Source organism: Lathamus discolor, chromosome 2 (genome assembly GCF_037157495.1).
Source record: "Lathamus discolor isolate bLatDis1 chromosome 2, bLatDis1.hap1, whole genome shotgun sequence".
NCBI classification, from domain to species: Eukaryota; Metazoa; Chordata; class Aves; order Psittaciformes; family Psittacidae; genus Lathamus; species Lathamus discolor.
Genome location: NC_088885.1, coordinates 145,056,911 through 145,074,783, shown reverse-complemented (window position 1 = coordinate 145,074,783; position 17,873 = coordinate 145,056,911). Strand labels below are relative to the sequence as shown.

The window sequence follows — 17,873 nt, the reverse complement described above, 5'->3', positions numbered from 1 at the left end:
GCAACTAAAATTTTAAAATGTGAAACTTTACAGATACATAGTTGTGGTTGGTTTCATAGTTGAGAGAGAAAGCAGTTTTGATTAAACACATTCGGGAAGGCCATTCTTTTGGCCTCTAGAGCCAAAAGAAATGAGGGCTGAAAGATTCTTTCCCTATCCTAAACAGAAGAAAGTAGCACTTACTCCAACATCCAGATGCTGCCTTGCTGCCCAGGTTTTAAACTTCAGTTAATCTGAGCCTCACCAAAACTGAAGAGAACTAAATGCACCCTCATATAAAGAGGACAATACCTGGAAAGACCTAGCAGGTGTGAAACGAGAAATTCTTGAATACTGATGGCAGTGAAAACGCAGCATACACAGATGTAACCACAAATGCATTATGCCATTTTTCTGAACCATGCAGCAGCCCAATGATGACAGGTATGAGGCCAGCTGCTTAAAACTGATCCTCTCCACAAGGAGGTTACCTGGCTCATACTGAACAGAGCACAAGGCCCACCTGGACAAGTTCCTGTGTGATGTACTGTAGGTTACCCTGCTCTTGCAGGGGGGTTGGACTAGATGATCTTTTTAGGTCCCTTCCAACCCTTGGGATTCTGTGATTCTGTGATTCTGTGACTGCAAATGATCAGTTACTTCTCTTAGACACATGCAGGTTTCCTGGTGCTCTCCTTTTGGATCTCCCATGTTGCCAGAGAGCATCCAGAGCCAGTGTTTTGCCTTTTTATCAGTGAAACATTCATGATTATAGTTCCCAACTTTGTTGCTGGAAATAGGTTAGGCATATGCTTATTTCTGGATAACATTTATGGTTTCCCTGCACCTCATGTTCTGGAGCTGTGATTAGTGTGCTCTGTTTCTGGCAGGCCACAGGTGATAAAAAAAATACACTCAGTCTTCATCATACCATCGTTTTGTGATGGGGAAGTGAAAGTAATCAGCAAAAAGAGAAGTTTTGTTGTGTCCAAAACCGAGAGGGTGATGTAAGAAGAATGTTTGGCTGATGCTTGTGGAGTCTATTTGTGTTTCTAAAAGCATCTTCTGGCAGAAATTTTGAAAACAGGATGTATTTGGCACTAGCAGAGTGTCAGGCACCATTACTTAATCTAGCTAGCTAAAAAGCTACAGTTCCTGAGCAGTGTTTTTTGCTGTGCTTTTATAATATAGATTTTGCTACATTGAGTTCTATTGAAATAATAACTGAAAATTCAGTACATTTTTAAGTATTTTTGTATAACTGTAGAGTGTAATGACACTTCTGCATGGCTACCAAGTTTGGAATCATGTAAACTGTAGGGTCATCCTTTTAAATCCTAAAGCAGTTTTTGCGAAAAAGGTCTCAATCCTGTTGAGATGCCTGAGTGAATTGCTTGTTATATGGTATTCTTTGCTGTTTTATTGCCTAGCAGAAAGCACTACTAATAGCTTTGTTGTTTCAGTGAAGTACTGGTAACTATTGAAAATCATTTAAGGAGTTAAAAAAAATAGGCTTTTGGGCTTGGCAATGTGGGTGCCAAGTTTCAGACTTGTTCAATTTGAAATGGTCAGGATATGAAACCATAAAAAAATGTGAGTAAATACTCTGCATATCAAGGGTTGTTATGTAATTACATGCTTTCAGCATGGTTCTTACTGAGGAAAAACAGTAGAGAGATCTGCAAGACATTCAATGAATAATTACAAACTTTCATAGTTTAGCTACATAAAAATAATAATCCACTTGTTGCTTTGCTACTACTAAAATACTAAAATGTGTGCATACTTTTTTTCCCCAGAGCAAACTGACTATGACTGTAGATTTGTTAGAAAGTTATCTGAAAAACTTGAAATCCCCTCTGCCTCCCAACCTCCAGTTTTGGCTAATCTCCAAATTATAAATAGCTGAACTGATTAAAATGAAGTTTTCTGTACCAAAAAAGAAAAGAAAGAAAAAAAGAAAATAAAAAGTTACATCTGGGCTGACAAAATCATGTTTCAGCCCAATGTGATTTGAGACAACCATGATACTAAACGCCCAGACCTGGGAACTGGAATGGAAATAGACAGACTCTTCACTGCACTGGCCCCTTCAGGATTTGGGATAGTAATATAGTAGTTATAAGGCTCCAGATGATTAAAGTTTGACTTAACAAATACATATTTTAGTTATTTAGACCCTTTTGGCTTATTCTTCCAAGGGTGTTCAGGAAATTTTTGTAGATAACTCCAGCTAGTGCTAGTGGTATTTTTATCTGTGGCTCGAACCTCCCCATAACCAGTTATGTTGATTTACCTTCTCTGAGCTGGTCTTAAGAGATTAACTATAAGTATGTGTTCACATTTGAAAAAGAGCAAAAGGTTCCATAACACATTTCTTGAAAATGCTGGTTAGGGTGGTGCTTAGCAGAGCACTTGAGCATATGGCTGGGTTTTATGGAGGCTGTGGGCCGTAGCTGTTGTGCAGACTTTACTAGATTGGAGCTCAAGTGTCTGTTCCTTTGCAAGACTACTTGGAAAACCAGCAATATTGTGCATTACTGATGGGTACAAACACTGAGTATGTAAAGCTGAACAGACTCATGCAGAAATATTATCACTAACAGTAGAAGTATCATCACTAATTGACTTTTAGGACAAAAAGAAAATTTCTGTTAGCCAGTAACTTTTATAAAACTTTTTATATGGGAATTGAAGGTCTAAAGTCTTATTCTTGTTTGTTTGTTTGTTTGTATTTTTTTTTAAAGAAACTTCATTGGTTTAAGATGACTACCAGCATTGTAGGCTTTTAAAAATAGACTCTTTTTTTTTTCTTGCAGACATGATGAACATTTCTCATGTATATTTTGACAAGCAGGTCTATTCTGCTGTCGGTAGGATCTGGGAGTCAAGAATATTTAATCTTGTTCTTTCACAGTCCTGTTTCACACGAGGAAGTCCATTGTAAAGCTGTGTGTCCCCCCTATATAAAAAGCTGTTTCATAACCAAAAGTAACAGACTTGTAAGTTTTTCCAGAGGTAGTTTAATTCTTAATTTATTATATAGATATTGGAATAATCATTGTTGATTATCTTGCAAGGTCCTTAAATAATACAGAAATAAGAGAAGTTAAAGATAAGATGCAACACCTAGGACAGCATGTAGGAAAACTTAACTTTGCATTCAGTGTAGGGAAAAATGTTTAGCTGAACTACTTTGAAATTTTAAACTGATAAATACTTTGCAAATACTAAATAAGCACAGGTATAGGTTTTTGACACGTATAGCTATTATGTAGATTGTCATCTGTAGTCGTCGTATTATTTCATTGCAACTAATGTCCAGTTTGAACCATATTTATCTTTTAAAAAAAGAAAAAATTAATTACTTATGTCAATGTTTCAAAAATATAATAAATCCATAGGATTTCAGTGTTATTACACCTTCTAGGACTATTCAGGTGTGTACAAATGCAGCATATAAACTAGACCTCTCTATATATATTTGACTTTGTAGAGGCTCTTTCCCAAACTCAGTGAACACAAACAGAAATATAAGGGTGGAAGGACTGACTCAGATTAAGATTCCACTTAGTTACTACACCAGACCAAGAAGTCATAGGCCAGCAGACAAGAAGTAGGAATGAAAAGGAGCAGTTCTGCAGTCGTGTCTGAATCCTGGCCATATATACTCATTTCTGATGGGAAACTTCTCACCCTTCAAGTGGACAAAATTGGGGTTAGTTTAGTGAAGCTTTTATTGTACTTTTGTGGAAAATATTTCAGCATCCAGGTAAAGTTGGGCAAAGATATGCAACCACAAAAAGAATTAGAAGCTTCAATTTACTTGTAGATGGGCGTGGATTCCCAGGGTGAGCTGCATCTCATATACACAACTAGTTAGATGTTTGCTAAGGGACATCAACTACCATTTAGTTCTCTCAGCCAAATTGAGAAAAATGTAATATATTAATGCTTCTGGTTTAAGAGACAAAATAGAGGATAATGTAAGGGCATCGGAGATTATCCTGACTAAAATCTTGATTTTATTGTATCACTTTAAAGTAGCACAACCTGCTGTACTAATGAAATTGTGTTCTTGGTTTAAAAGGGCAATTGTTAGCCTGACTTTGTGCTCACTAAAAACATTTCCCCAATCTTGTTAAATTATTGCACTCATTTCAGATTTTTATAGCTGTGCAGCTTACCAGCCCTAGTTTCTTTATGTTTCATTCATTTTCCTTGTATTGATGATTAATGGAGGATGTCGAACGTTAGAGTGAGCAGGCATCAGCAAATGCAAGATCATAATTAGTTTAGCTGACGAGGGCCTCTGATAGCACTTGCATCTGGATGGAAAAATTACCCTATAGGGAACTGGCTGCTCACCAGGTCTTTTTAGTGATACATTGTGAAACACCCGATGAATCAAATGCCCTTTCAATGCCAAGAAAGTGTTCCAGTCTTGAAGCCAAAATTATGTCTGCAGAAAGCTTTCCATTTGAAATGTATCAGAGTACAATTATAACCATTGTATTTTTTTGGCATGAACACCACTCTTCTACAGTATGGACTAAAGTTAAATAAATTACTTAAATTTTATGAAACCCTGGAATTCTTACTTACAGTGTTGGTAATTTTTAATTTATAATAAAATTAGTTTTCACCCAGTCTGCTTTTCCCTGTACTCAGCCATTCTTATCTTACATGCTGAAGATTTTGTATTGATTTTTTTTTCCTTTGCGAAAAGGGAACAGAGTTGAAATTCAGATTTTCTTTTCAGCAAAAGAATTCCATTTCCTGCTTATAAGTTATTTGTGCCCACAAACACAGCCTGACTTTTGTTTAAATGAGAAGTTTAATGAAATCATTACTCTGTAGAAAGAATTTAATGAGCAATACTCATAAACGTGTCTACTTTTAACTATTCCTGGATCATTATGAAAGCTGATGAATGCACAGTTCAGTCTGGTTAAAAATCAATTTGTATTTAGGGAAGCTATACCCTGCCTTTCTTTGCTTAACTAAAATAAAATAAAGAAATTATCCATCGATGAGACAGTATTTTCTGGGGTTTCAGGTGAAGTTCAAAAGAAGTCTCATTAAGAATACTGTACTTCTGTTTGTTTGGCAGAGGTTGCACCTTGTTCATAGTGAGCTCTGGGAAATATATGGTAGGTTATACTGATTCCAGAAGTAAGCAGGAAAGGTGAACTGTGTATCATGTATTCAATTAATGAAGTATAATCTCTGTTAAAGAAATTAGTATCGTGCAGATACAAATGCTAATTAAGTGAAGTGGTGGTGTTTCAGAGTTCTTGCTATTGATCACACTTCAAAATCAAGCAACCTAAAAAGAAATAATCTGTTGTGAAATGTGTTTAACAAATCAGGAGAAGTTTACAGAATGTTCTCTGTCAGCCTCCAGAGGGGTTTTTCAGAATTTGCTGTTTAGAAACCATCATTAAATGCACAAAACCTGAAGTTCAAAAAGTTAAAGCTGTTATTCTGAAAAGGCTTTGGTGTTTCACACACCTCATCCATCACTCTATGGTTAATTATAATGAAAATCAGTGGTGCCTATTAAGCACAATTGAACCTGACCTCATTATGGGCAGTGTGGTTTTATACTGTCATTGTTGCCAGTCTAGAGACAAAACTCCTGTGTTGATTTGTCCTAACTCCACAGCTCATGTGACTCACCTCTGACCTGCTTTTTTTTTTCTCCTCTGTTTTTTTTTTTTGTTTGTTTTTTTTTTTTTGTTGTTTTTTTCCTTTTTCTTCCCTATTTCAGAGACGTAGAGGCTCGGGTGTTTTTTGTGCCAATTGCCTGACCACAAAGACCTCTCTCTGGCGAAAGAATGCAAATGGTGGATATGTATGCAATGCGTGTGGCCTCTACCAGAAGCTTCACTCGGTAGGAAGAACTTACTGGTTTGTTCGGAAAAAAAAAGGGGTTATACAGCTAAGCTAAGCTGGGCAGCTGTGGTCTTGTCTGGTTGTGTGATTAGTACCACTCCCTGGCCTGTAGTTAATTTCCTAACAGGGTTTTTGCTCTATGGTCACTTTGGGATCAGATGTGATTCATTATGAAACAAGCTGGGATGCTGTGGGTAGATGTGTTTGAGATCACCAGTGATGCATTTAATTATTTTGATACAAAATAAAGGGAAAATTATTTCTTTTCTGAGAATTCCATTTAAAGGCATACAGTATGTTGTGACAAAAGCTCTCTAAATTCAAGAGCCCTCATGTTTGTAACAAAACAAAAAAGACTAGACATCACATCTATATCAAAAATACCCCTTGCTGTGGTTTTTGTTTTCCTTCACTTTTCTGCCCCCCTTTATTCTTGACAGTAGATTTCCTGGACATATGGGGGGGTGGTATTTCTACAGTTCTTTTTTTCAACAGTTCTTATAGTCTGCTGGAGGATTCTGAAGTCACTCAACAAGGAACCTACTCACTTGATGGCACTCATCACTTGGTGAGGGGAAGATTCACCATACCTCAGGATTAGGCAGGGAATAAGTAATCAAGGATGGTCTATATTGCTTTTCATCTTATTGATCTGATCCTGAAAGATGTTGAATGCTCTGGTCCAGGTCCAGGAAAGCCATGCTTAAGTGTTTCCTTGGTTCAGTGCCCAAATGTTCAGAATGTTTTAAGCTTAAAAACCACTAGTTAAATATTATCTCTGCTATCTTTAATAGGAGCACATGGGAGAGTCAGGTGACCAAGATTTGACTCCAGTTAATTTTTACAACATTCCCATGAAGTTAGAAAGTGTTAACTATTTTTCAAAAATAGAAACTGAGGCAGCCTTCTGGGAGTTTGCCAAGAGAACATAATAATTCAGGCTTCGAGCCCAAATCAGATTCTGTGTTGTGGCTGAGAGTGTGTATTTTTTAAAACCCTTTTTTTTTCAGAAACTCCTTTTTCAAAAAAAAAAAAAAAAAAGAAAAACCCACTTAGGGAACTATATTTTAGATGCATTAAGACAGCCAAGTGCCTATGCCTCTTTAAATTTGACGTATAAGCTTCTAAATCAATTAGTAGTTTCTGTGAATTTTACCCTTGATCTTGTGTATAGGCTGCTTAACCATCCTGTTTACTCAAGATCCTGTCCAGTCAGCCCACTTAATATAAAAGATCCAGTATTTGAAAGCAGCAAGACCATCACCAGTCTGAAAACTTACTTAGCTTTGTTTTGCCATGTGCTGTCAGAGGTCAGTAACCGTTTTTAAGCTCCAGGACAACCCAGACAGGCAGACAGTATCTGAGCAGAAGATGGACGCATGATCTCTGACCAGCATTTTGACCAGATCTTACTGAAAGTGTCTCTCAAAGTTTTAGATATAATATCTATATTAAAGAAATTGATCAGGGGTGAGCATTCACCAAGATTTTAAGGACAGTTTGGCTTTTTATCCTTATTTTAACATTGGAGAATTTTGTAGAACTTCCATTTAGAGTGTCCATTTTCCTTTTTTTTAATTTACTTCTCACTATAGTGTTGGCCCTTTCTATGATTATTAGCGTAACTTACTGAATAGATAAAAGCTACAAGAATCACCTATGAATTCAAACACGTAGCTCTGATAGTTCTTAGGAACCAGTAGGAATAATTTAGTGTGCTTCCAACAATAATAATTAGCAATACAATGTCAAACTTCATTTTATGCAAAAAGAAGGCAGGAAGCTGACACTATCTTTTTGCTCCACTGTTCAAGCATGGCAATAAACTGTCATTCGGTGGACATTTGACATTAATATCTTCAATTGAACTTTGACCAAACAAATGGAAAGAAATTTAATTAAGCCTCCACTCTGTTGTGTTGTGATAAACTCCATTGTAAGTTGGAGACTGAAATAATCAAACAAATTTCTCCTTTGGGACACCTTTTGAGACAATATTGTGCAAAGGGATGTTCTTTGGGCTGACACCAGAAAGATGAATGTTTATTTTATCTGTCTGCCTGTCTATCTCTTCATGAAAACTTAAAGTACTATGTATATGAATGTTTTCAAATTAAAGATTTTAGGATAGTGCAGTTACTAGATAAATGTTTGAAGCTATAAAAATTAAAGGTAATAGAACTTTTCCCTTCTGTAAGTTACTCTGTTAAACTAAGCTGCACTATACAGCTGAGTAACATTCACCTATAGTAGGTTTGCAAACTTCATAGCTCCCTTTTGATTGGATTATCACTATCGAGAACTACTGTGCTGATTAACTCAAATATGTATATAGTACAGTCATCTCTAAGGTCCCTTTTTTCTTACATTTAATGAGAAAAATTATAGTCTGTCAGATACTACTGGGTGGTAGTGACTGACACGTTAACATGGTAGTATTGATTTCTGCTCCAACTCATATTTCCATTTTTATGATACCTGAAATAATGAATTTGACCATTATTATTGAGGTGCAGTTCTTCATTTTTAATAGCTCTAACTCTAAGGCCACAGACAACTAGATTTTGTTCCCTAGTGATTCCTTGGCCACATCCTTAGCCTGCTTCAGTGAGGAGTTAGAGCATATTATTCTAGGGTTAGAAATAAGTGATCTTCTAGCAGAGAAGATCACTTTTTAATTTTCCATGGTATCTAGGAAGTCTAATCACAATAATTTAATAAAGTATTTGCTGAATTTTGTGACATGTTACTCATGTTTAGGGTAGAAAGATTGCCAATTGATATAGAGATAGCAAAAAAATCTTTGTGATCATACTCAGTATATTATGTGTAATGCATTACCCTGCTCTTGCAGGGGGGTTGGACTAGATGATCTTTTGAGGTCCCTTCCAACCCTTGGGATTCTGTGATTCTGTGATTCTGTGATAAATGCCATAGGGCATTTTAAAAGCAAAATATTTCTGTCTGCCTTACTTCCAACCAAGTATGTTTATCTACTAATATGAATAAGGAAAATGTGAGTAGCTTTACTCCACTGCGTAGTCTGGTTTAATCAGCTAAAGACTAGTCAGATGAGTGCAGTTATTTGCATGCTGAAGAACTTCTAAGTTGGACCTACAGCTTTTAACTCCTAATAGGGTGTAACTTTGAAGAGCCAGAGCTGCCAATGAATGTATGAGGGTCTTTAATCACAGGTATGAAGATACTTCTTTTAACTACTTCCAGGATCAAACTTCATACCTGTAGCATGACAAGTAAGAAATTCCACTTTTGAAAGGTTATCCAGAAGCCATATGAAAGTGGTCTGTAGTGTATAAATAAAAGTTCAATAAGAGCAACATCAATAATATTCTAAGACCACATATAGCATGTTAGTATGACAGTGTTAGAATTGTCGTAAGAAAGTGAGGATATTACACTGAGCCTGTAGTAAAGAGTATATGCTTATGCGTATCAATTGGCTATTGATTCTGCAAACTATAAACTTTATTTGCATAGAATTTACATAGAAAACATTGTAATTTTATCTAACATGATTTTCCCCCAACTTTAATCTGTTTGAGGAGGCTGGTTCAGGTCATATTTTTCTGCCAAGTTTAAGTTTTGCTTATTAAAAATTAAATCAAAGTGTATATTTCTTTTGATTCAGAATTTTAATACAAAGGAAAATCTTTAAAAATAGCTCTGCTGCCTAAAATGTAGTTAGTAGTTAGCCATTAAGGATAAATCAACTTCAGGGAAATAAACAGGTGAAAGAGGAGAGGAAGATGGCAAGTCAAGAGAGAAACTGGATTTCTACAAATAATAAAGTGAGCACTCTTCCAGCTCTGGATATTTTTATATTAATTCAAAGTTATGAATATATCTAAATTACGTGACATTCAGGGTACAAATTATTTTGGATATTGACTGTATGCCAAAATTTAATCTGCACTTTGAAACAATGTTAAAAAGAAAATTTCCAAATAAACATATAAGTGGAATACTGTGTAGGGCACTTTTCTGGCCTCCAACCAAAACGGGATTATGTGTGCATTTGGATGAGACAAATGGCAACTGCCAGCACACCAAACTGAATGACTTTTAGGTAGTTTTTGCTGTTCTAACATCTTCCCAGTGCAGGAACACATACCGACGTTACAGCACCATCTTTCATTCACATAACGTTGCCTTCCTGTTGAGGGGCCTTTCCAAGAAGGCTGGCTGCTGTCCTTGTACTCTTTTTATTAATTTTCTTTTACTTTTTCACCAGAAAGTATTTTCAATTCTCATCTAAGTAGGCCACCTACCCTGAGCTGGTTTTTGGAATTAGTAAATGGAATCAGAAGTCCTCATTTAATTCTTCCCTCTGTCCATTCCAGGATGCTCTTTTATTTGCAGACCCTATTTTCCACATTTAGGGAATGACTTAGCACAACATTTGTAACATATAGAAGGAAATACAGTAGGGATGAAGGAGGGGAAGTTGGTACCAAAGTCCAACATAGACCTTTTGGTGCACAGGAAAAGTTTTCCTGGGCTTTCTTCTCCATCTTTCTTAGGCCCTTTCCATCCACCATCATCCCACTCACCACCACAGCAGAACTGCAACCCTTTTGCTAGGTGACAGCAGTGGTGGTTTGCAAGCCCTGTATTTGCTTGCATTTTCTATCCATGTCAAAGGGGGTGAGTATCAAGGTAAGTGTTACTCAGTTTTTGTTACTGTGAGATCCATACAAACCCTGCCCAATACGAGCCCATGTGATATAGTGCATAGTATAAGACTAGAGCATAGGGCTATGCATCTCCCACCTCATCCCCAGCTCTCAGTATCCGCTTTCAGCACATCTCCCCCAGAATTTTCAGTAGTAAGGGGTAATAAATGCCTTGACAATTTGCATACTTCATGCCTTTTTAAGTAAAGAGGCATAATATGTTTAAGGCAGTTGACTTAGTTTGATAAAACAAATTTGAAGTTTACATTTAACATGAGGGGCCAGGAAACAGCATTTGGGTTGAAATTTGGACATTCCCATAAAATTCTTACAATATACCTCTTCACAAAAGAAGCAATAAATTCGGGTGAGCATGGTTTCGCAGATTTAATGTGTCTTTCTTTTTTCCTTTTGTTCATTATGTGTGTGTTCCACACAGACTCCCAGGCCTTTAAACATCATTAAGCAGAACAATGGCGAGCAGATCATTAGGAGACGAACAAGAAAGCGCCTTAACCCAGAGGCACTTCAGGCTGAGCAGCTAAACAAACAGCAGAGGGGCAGCAGTGAGGAACAAGTCAATGGAAGCCCCTTAGAGAGGAGGTCAGAGGATCATTTACCTGAAGGTCATCAGAGAGAAATTCAGCTTCCCAGCCTCAGTAAATATGAGGCCCCAGGTTCATTGACTAAAAGCCATTCTGCTCAGCAGCCAATATTGGTCAGCCAAACTCTGGATATTCACAAAAGGATGCAACCTTTGCACATTCAGATAAAAAGTCCTCAGGAAAGTACTGGAGACCCAGGAAACAGTTCATCGATATCAGAAGGGAAAGGAAGCTCAGAGAGAGGCAGCCCGATAGAAAAATACATGAGACCTGCGAAACATCCAAACTATTCACCACCTGGAAGCCCTATTGAAAAATACCAGTACCCACTCTTTGGACTTCCGTTTGTACACAATGACTTTCAGAGTGAAGCTGACTGGCTGAGATTCTGGAGTAAATATAAGCTGTCTGTTCCTGGGAATCCACACTACTTGAGTCATGTGCCTGGCCTACCAAATCCTTGCCAAAACTATGTGCCTTATCCCACCTTTAATCTGCCTCCTCATTTTTCAGCTGTCGGATCAGACAATGACATTCCTCTAGATTTGGCGATAAAGCATTCCAGACCTGGGCCAACTGCAAATGGTGCCTCCAAGGAAAAGAGTAAGGCACCACCAAATGTAAAAAATGAAGGTCCCTTGAATGTAGTAAAAACAGAAAAAGTTGATAGAAGTACTCAAGATGAACTTTCTACCAAGTGTGTGCACTGTGGCATTGTCTTTCTGGATGAAGTGATGTATGCTTTGCATATGAGTTGCCATGGTGACAGTGGACCTTTCCAGTGCAGCATATGCCAGCATCTTTGCACGGACAAGTATGACTTCACAACTCACATCCAGAGGGGCCTACACAGGAACAATGCACAAGCTGAAAAGAATGGAAAACCTAAAGAGTAAACCTTAGCACTTAGCACAATTAAACAGAAATAGGTTTCCTTGATGGGAATTCAATAGCTTGTAATGTCTTGTGAAGACCTATAAAGCACTTCATATAGAGAGCATGCCTTATCCAATATTAAATCCCTTTTTAATTTTTTTTCTTTTTCTTTTTTTTTTTTTTTCCCTTTTAAATTAGTGGGTTACCAAGAAAAAAGGAACAGTTGGATGGTGGCCAGAAGGGGGAGAAGATAATTATATGGGACATGGCCCACCAAAGCTAGCCAGAATGCAGTGAAACATGGCGAATAACCTTGAGAAAATTTTACTGGACAGTTAATACCTTTGCTGTTGTGTAAGAGACATAACTGGCAAGAGTGCAAAGATGTGTATATGTATATACTGCTGCAGGGGTATAGTGAACATATGCACATTGTATATAAGAACTAGACTTGTGAAATATACAGATGTTAAAAGGTCATTTTCTTTTCTTTAATTTGGGCTAATTCTGCCCTACAACATGCCTTAGGATCATTTCGTCCTCAAAGCTTTGGCAGCAATTTCCATCTAGATGTTTCTCAGACGCAGCTGATTTTTAGCTACCATTTTATCACTACATTCTTTCTGGCACACTTTAGTCTAGGAAACCCGTTTCGTGCAAGTGAAGTCTAATACAGAAGCCACACTCCAGGTTTAATTTGCATAGAATAAGGTAACCTGCCGTATTTTATTTTAATATATTTTTAATATATTACATTTCTAAACCTTAAAGTCTAAGGTTACTTCTCCACAGGCTTAATATTGCTATACATACCAGTCAATCCCTTCAGTAGACTTACACCAGCTTTTGCTAAGTAGCATTAAATGTCTTCATAGTACTTTTTAATACTTAAAGCTTTTTAAAAACTATCCATGAAGGGAAAGCTCCTCAGCATAACTGCTCAGGGAAATAGGGCTAAATAACTAAATATTAAATAATTGGTTAAAGGTGCTGTTAGACGAGCCTCCATGCTTGCTACAAGGGTGTACAAGAACTGACTTTAATCATTTTCATTATAGTGTCCCAACCAGTAGTTTATTATTTTGCCACAGGGATGTAGAAGATATTACAAGCTACTGGATGCACTGTCAGATTAACTTATTTCATTAAAGAAGTTGGGAGAACAAATAGAAAAAACCTTATTTTTCTAGTAAATATTAATGTATTACATTTCAAATAATGGTGCCTGACATATTGAATAATTATTTTCTACAGTGTACGTATGCAACAAAGATATTCCATCATGCATTAGAGTCAGTTCTGGCTCTGCCTCGCTGTTTACATTTGCAAATGTAGCAAACAAGGTAATGAAGCAACTATTTCTATTGCAGTAGGTATCTTTTTTTCTGTGTGTGTGCATTAAAGTTGTAAACGATAACATGAAATGAATGAAATTTGTTGATATTAATGGTATGGAAAAACAAGAAGGAAATGAAAATATTTTTATGCCTACTTAGGAAAAAAAGGGTAGCACTATTCATTCCAAGTACTTTTGTATTCTTAAGCTCTTAACTCACATTGTTATGCTTAAAATGATAAACATATATCCTCTTTTTATTGCTTTGTCTGTGTTTCAGAAGAAACATTTCAGAAATTATTTTGATAAGTGCTGTTTGACGATGCAGCACTGATGTTTTATTGCATTCTGTAGTAGCATTGCACTCCATTTTTACAATATTACGCAGTTGCTTTTTTGTTTTGTTTGGGTTTGTTTCTTTTTCGCAGTGCAGGGTCTTAGTTCCTTATGGTTGGATGGCAGGTGTAGCTCAACTGGTTCATGAATGTTGCAGCGAATGAAGTTTAAAATGTCTTTCTGATATTATGTTGTCTTTTATTTCTCCATTCATGCATTTTATTTTTTAAAATGTTCTATAAGAATATCTCTGGACTAAGTCCTCACTTGAGATTATATGTAAAGGGTCCTATTCTGATCTCACTTACATGCCGCCTTTCTCAGATTTTCATGTAATTGAAACTAAAGCATCATAAAAACAAAAAAAAGTTCTTGTATTTAACTTACCTGAATCTCACCATTCTCCCTTCTAGAATTTGGTGCGCTTATATTTAACCAGATAGGGAGGTGGAAGATACAAGGGGAGGTGATAGGAAATGTCTTATAGGGGTTGGCAAAAGGAAAACCAGGAAGGAACTGGCCTAAATGTTCAGCACTTTGATGGTCTTTTGAAAAATAATGTGCCTAAAGCAGCTGGCAACAAACATTACCATGCATGAGAAGCACTTAACACAGTTGATCACCAAAGGTCTTGCTGACCTTGTCAGTATTTTACATGTTGCGTTTTCACACAGATGAAACGTTATTGCACAGTTTCTCTGATTTGTTAGGCACAGACAGGCTATTGTTCAGCATTAGGCTTGCATTCCTTCCTGCTCCACCCATTGCTTCTATACTGGTGAGCAGCATATGGAAAGTCCCACTCAGTCTGTTCACGGCTGTGTTCTATAACCCTTCAATAGTGTTCTAGGTTAGCAAAGGATATTGGGCCACATTCTTCTTCTTCTATTTTTTAGATGAATCTCCAGCTTGTTACCAGTGCCAGACAAAGTCTGGTTATGTTTTTACTATTGTTCTCCAATAATAAGTTCTGACTTGTTTTTTGTGGATTTATTTTTGCTGGGTATTTTTAGTTTCTTCTTTTTTTTTTTTTCTGTGGGGACTGAAATAGATTGCCCTCGTTTCATTACGTCAGGGTCCAGTGTGTGTTCTTTTCAGCTTTTCCAAGAAACATGTTAGACTCACTAAGCAGTGATTTTTATCAGCTCTGGAGGTAGCTGCCTGCCGGTTTTCAGTAGTTACTGGTTTGACTTACTTCATCTAAGACCTACGAGTTCCTGTGGCTTCTTCATTGATAGAAGCTACATCTTCATGTCAAATAGCTTAGGGGGGACATGCACATTGTGAGACTTGAGCACCACCCTGTACTTCATGACACCTCTTGCTAAACTCAGAAGCAGAGGCCAATAACAGGAAATACACATATCAGGGTTTGGGGATGAGGAGAAATGAAATCCTACGAGTGCAAAGAACAAGACAGATTTTTGAATGTTAGTATTGCACACATAGATGGTGCAAATGAAAATTGAAAAAAGTTCATTGTTCTTGCCATGACATATTGAGATGTTCAAAGATTTCTGCATTGTAAGAAATGGGATTTTGCCATAGCCTGTTCTCTTTGATTGGGCTGGGGGGAGCACAGTTTTGTTTGTGAACAAAAGAGAAGTGACTCCCTCTCTTTTCCAGCCCCCCTCACAATGGGTATTAATCAAAAGAAAAATAAATTCTGACATTGAAAAAGAATAATCTTATTTAATAACTCTCAGATGGAAACCAATGTTAGCACACACAAGTAATTACTGCACCTGCTGCATTTCCATCAGCTTACAGCACTTAAACCTGAACTTTTGAAGAATCATTCTTTGTTCTCTATTTGTCAGTGTCTGCAGGGTGTTGTACTTCTACTAAGGAGTGGTGGCTTGAGATCTTAAAATGTATCTCAGATTGGACCACAAAACAAGTGGATGGCTCAGAACCAGAGGATTTGTGATACCTGTCATTAATCAGATTGCAGAACAGGAACAATGTTTCCATTAGCACTCTGTACAGAGGGAGCCATCATGAGACGTCTGTCAACTGGACTGCCTCTCAGCTATCACTTTGGGGCTGCTGCCCCATAGGATAATGCAGCAGGAGATGAAGATTTTCCAGAGCACAGTTTGTGTTCAGGTGCTAAACTTAAGAGTGATTTCCAAAATAAGTTTTGCACCTTGTTGCCACTGTGCTGATGAAACTCCCACCTTAAATTTTCACGGACCATCCAGAAAGGAGGAGGGACATTGGACACTTGTTTTGCGTAAAAAATGTACTGTTGTGCACTGTGACAGTATTAAACAGAGACAACATAGACACTACTCAACAAGTTGAGGCATGCTGTGGGCAAGAGATTGTTTTTGCAGTTAGAGGGGCAGCAGGACAAAAGGGACCGATGCTAATTGTGTACAGTGCTGAAATACTGCGGTTGTGCAGTAGGGAGACCTTATCTGGCAACCACAGATTAGTACTCAGTTCAGGAACAGACTTTCAAGTCCATCTTTGGACTTGGCGGTGTTGCTGTGTAATCATTACTACTTGCTTTATGTGTTAGGGATGTTGTCTACCATCTGCTTTTTGCCCAGGATGCCTAAATATATGTGCGTTCTTGCTCCTGTATTGATTTTTCTTGGCTGACTTAAGATGCTAATTCCTAATACTGGTCAGGAAAAGCCAAAGAGATTAGAAGTTCACTTCTGTTCAGCCAGAAGGGTAGATATATTTCTTTCTGCTTCTGTGGAAACAGTTATGCTTGGCAAAGAACAGCAAACAATTTGTCAACGTACCCCAAATATGATAGATAAGTGAGCAATCCCTTCTAAACTTTTCTATAATGTTAAGATGGGCCAAGTAGAATGATTTACATAATTTCCTTACCTCAGAATAGGATCCATCCCCACACTTTTCCTCACAATTTTGTTTCACTCAGCCAGCTCTGAAAAGCTGGCAGTTAGTGAGATGCTACCTAGATAGTAATCACATATACCCCAATTTACCTCTTTTTAAGAGGATAAAAGACAATAATTTAATGGCTGCCAGCCAGATAAGTACCAGTTTCGTTTTTTTGTTTTGTTTTGTTTTTTTTTTTTTTGGTTACACGTAGTAAAATAAGATTCTTAGAATAAACATTGTAACAGCAACCACAGTTTTCCATTCCAATCATTTTGGCCTCTGAGCTGTACATAGAAGGAGAACAGGAGAAAAGGAAACATCTCAAAATGCCATTGTAAATTTAGCTTATAGAAAATTCACCAGCAGGAAAAGGAAAAAAAAAAAAAAAAAGAAAAAAAAAAGTACTTCGTAAAGAATGACTTCATGTTGCTAAAAACCATCATTAAACTTGTAGCCCTGATTTGACTCTAGAATGTTGGCTCTTAATGTTTTGTCCTTACAACACATGGATGTGTTTTTTGTTCTGTTTTGTTTTGGGTTTTTGTTTTGTTTTGTTTTTTGGTTTTCATAGTGCATGTTCATTTCTACTCACAAACATGTTCTTGGTGTATTTCTTATGCAAACAATCTTCAGGCAGCAAAGATGTCTGTTACATCTAAACTTGAATAATAAAGTTTTACCACCAGTTATAAATCAGATTCATGTCATTGTTTCTGGGGAGAATGTAATGTCATAGTGTCACTACACCATTGCGGGGCTGGGAAGAAAAACAATCTGGAGTTGAGCTGCTCTGAGGGCATGACAGGGCCTGACAGCATCTATGAGTAACGGATGGTGATTACTGAAAGGCAAAGGCAGCATTGCTCAAACAGTAAAGGCATGAAAAGAGAGGGGCTCCTTCAAAAGGAGATTAGCCCTACTGCAGTCCTTCTACATTAGGGACTCTAGATGTGATCCTAAACTCATTCAAGTTAATGAGAGGATTTAGACTGAAAGCCTATTTCAGTGGGGTTTGAACTTTTTTCAGTACTCTAGCAGCCTGGCATTTCCTTACTGGTTTTATTCTGCTGTCCCAAAGACAACCAAATGTAGGAATAATTTTCAGATATCATGTAAGAGAGGCTGGTACTGAAATGGGATCAGTTCCTCAGGCTTACCAATTGTACCTTTGGCACAAAGTCCATGGTGGTCTTTAAATAATCAAGGACCATGCTTTCACATCATGATCACAACTCTTCCAGGAAAACCATCTTGCTCTCATCACACAGGTTACTTACCCAATGG

The 17,873-nt window shown here is 37.3% G+C and overlaps 1 protein-coding gene across 5 annotated transcripts in view; it reads left to right on the top strand.

The window, feature by feature from the left end:
* TRPS1 (transcriptional repressor GATA binding 1) overlaps positions 1–17,282 on the top strand; it is a 215,651-nt gene extending 198,369 nt beyond the window's left edge. For all 5 annotated transcript variants that reach the window (XM_065668831.1, XM_065668834.1, XM_065668829.1 and 2 more), the window contains 2 exons: positions 5,753–5,875; positions 11,011–17,282. In XM_065668831.1, coding sequence (XP_065524903.1) covers positions 5,753–5,875; positions 11,011–12,072 — 1,185 coding nt within the window. In that variant the 3' untranslated portion in view covers positions 12,073–17,282. The remainder of the gene's footprint in view (positions 1–5,752; positions 5,876–11,010) is intronic.
* The last annotated feature ends 591 nt before the right edge of the window (positions 17,283–17,873 follow it).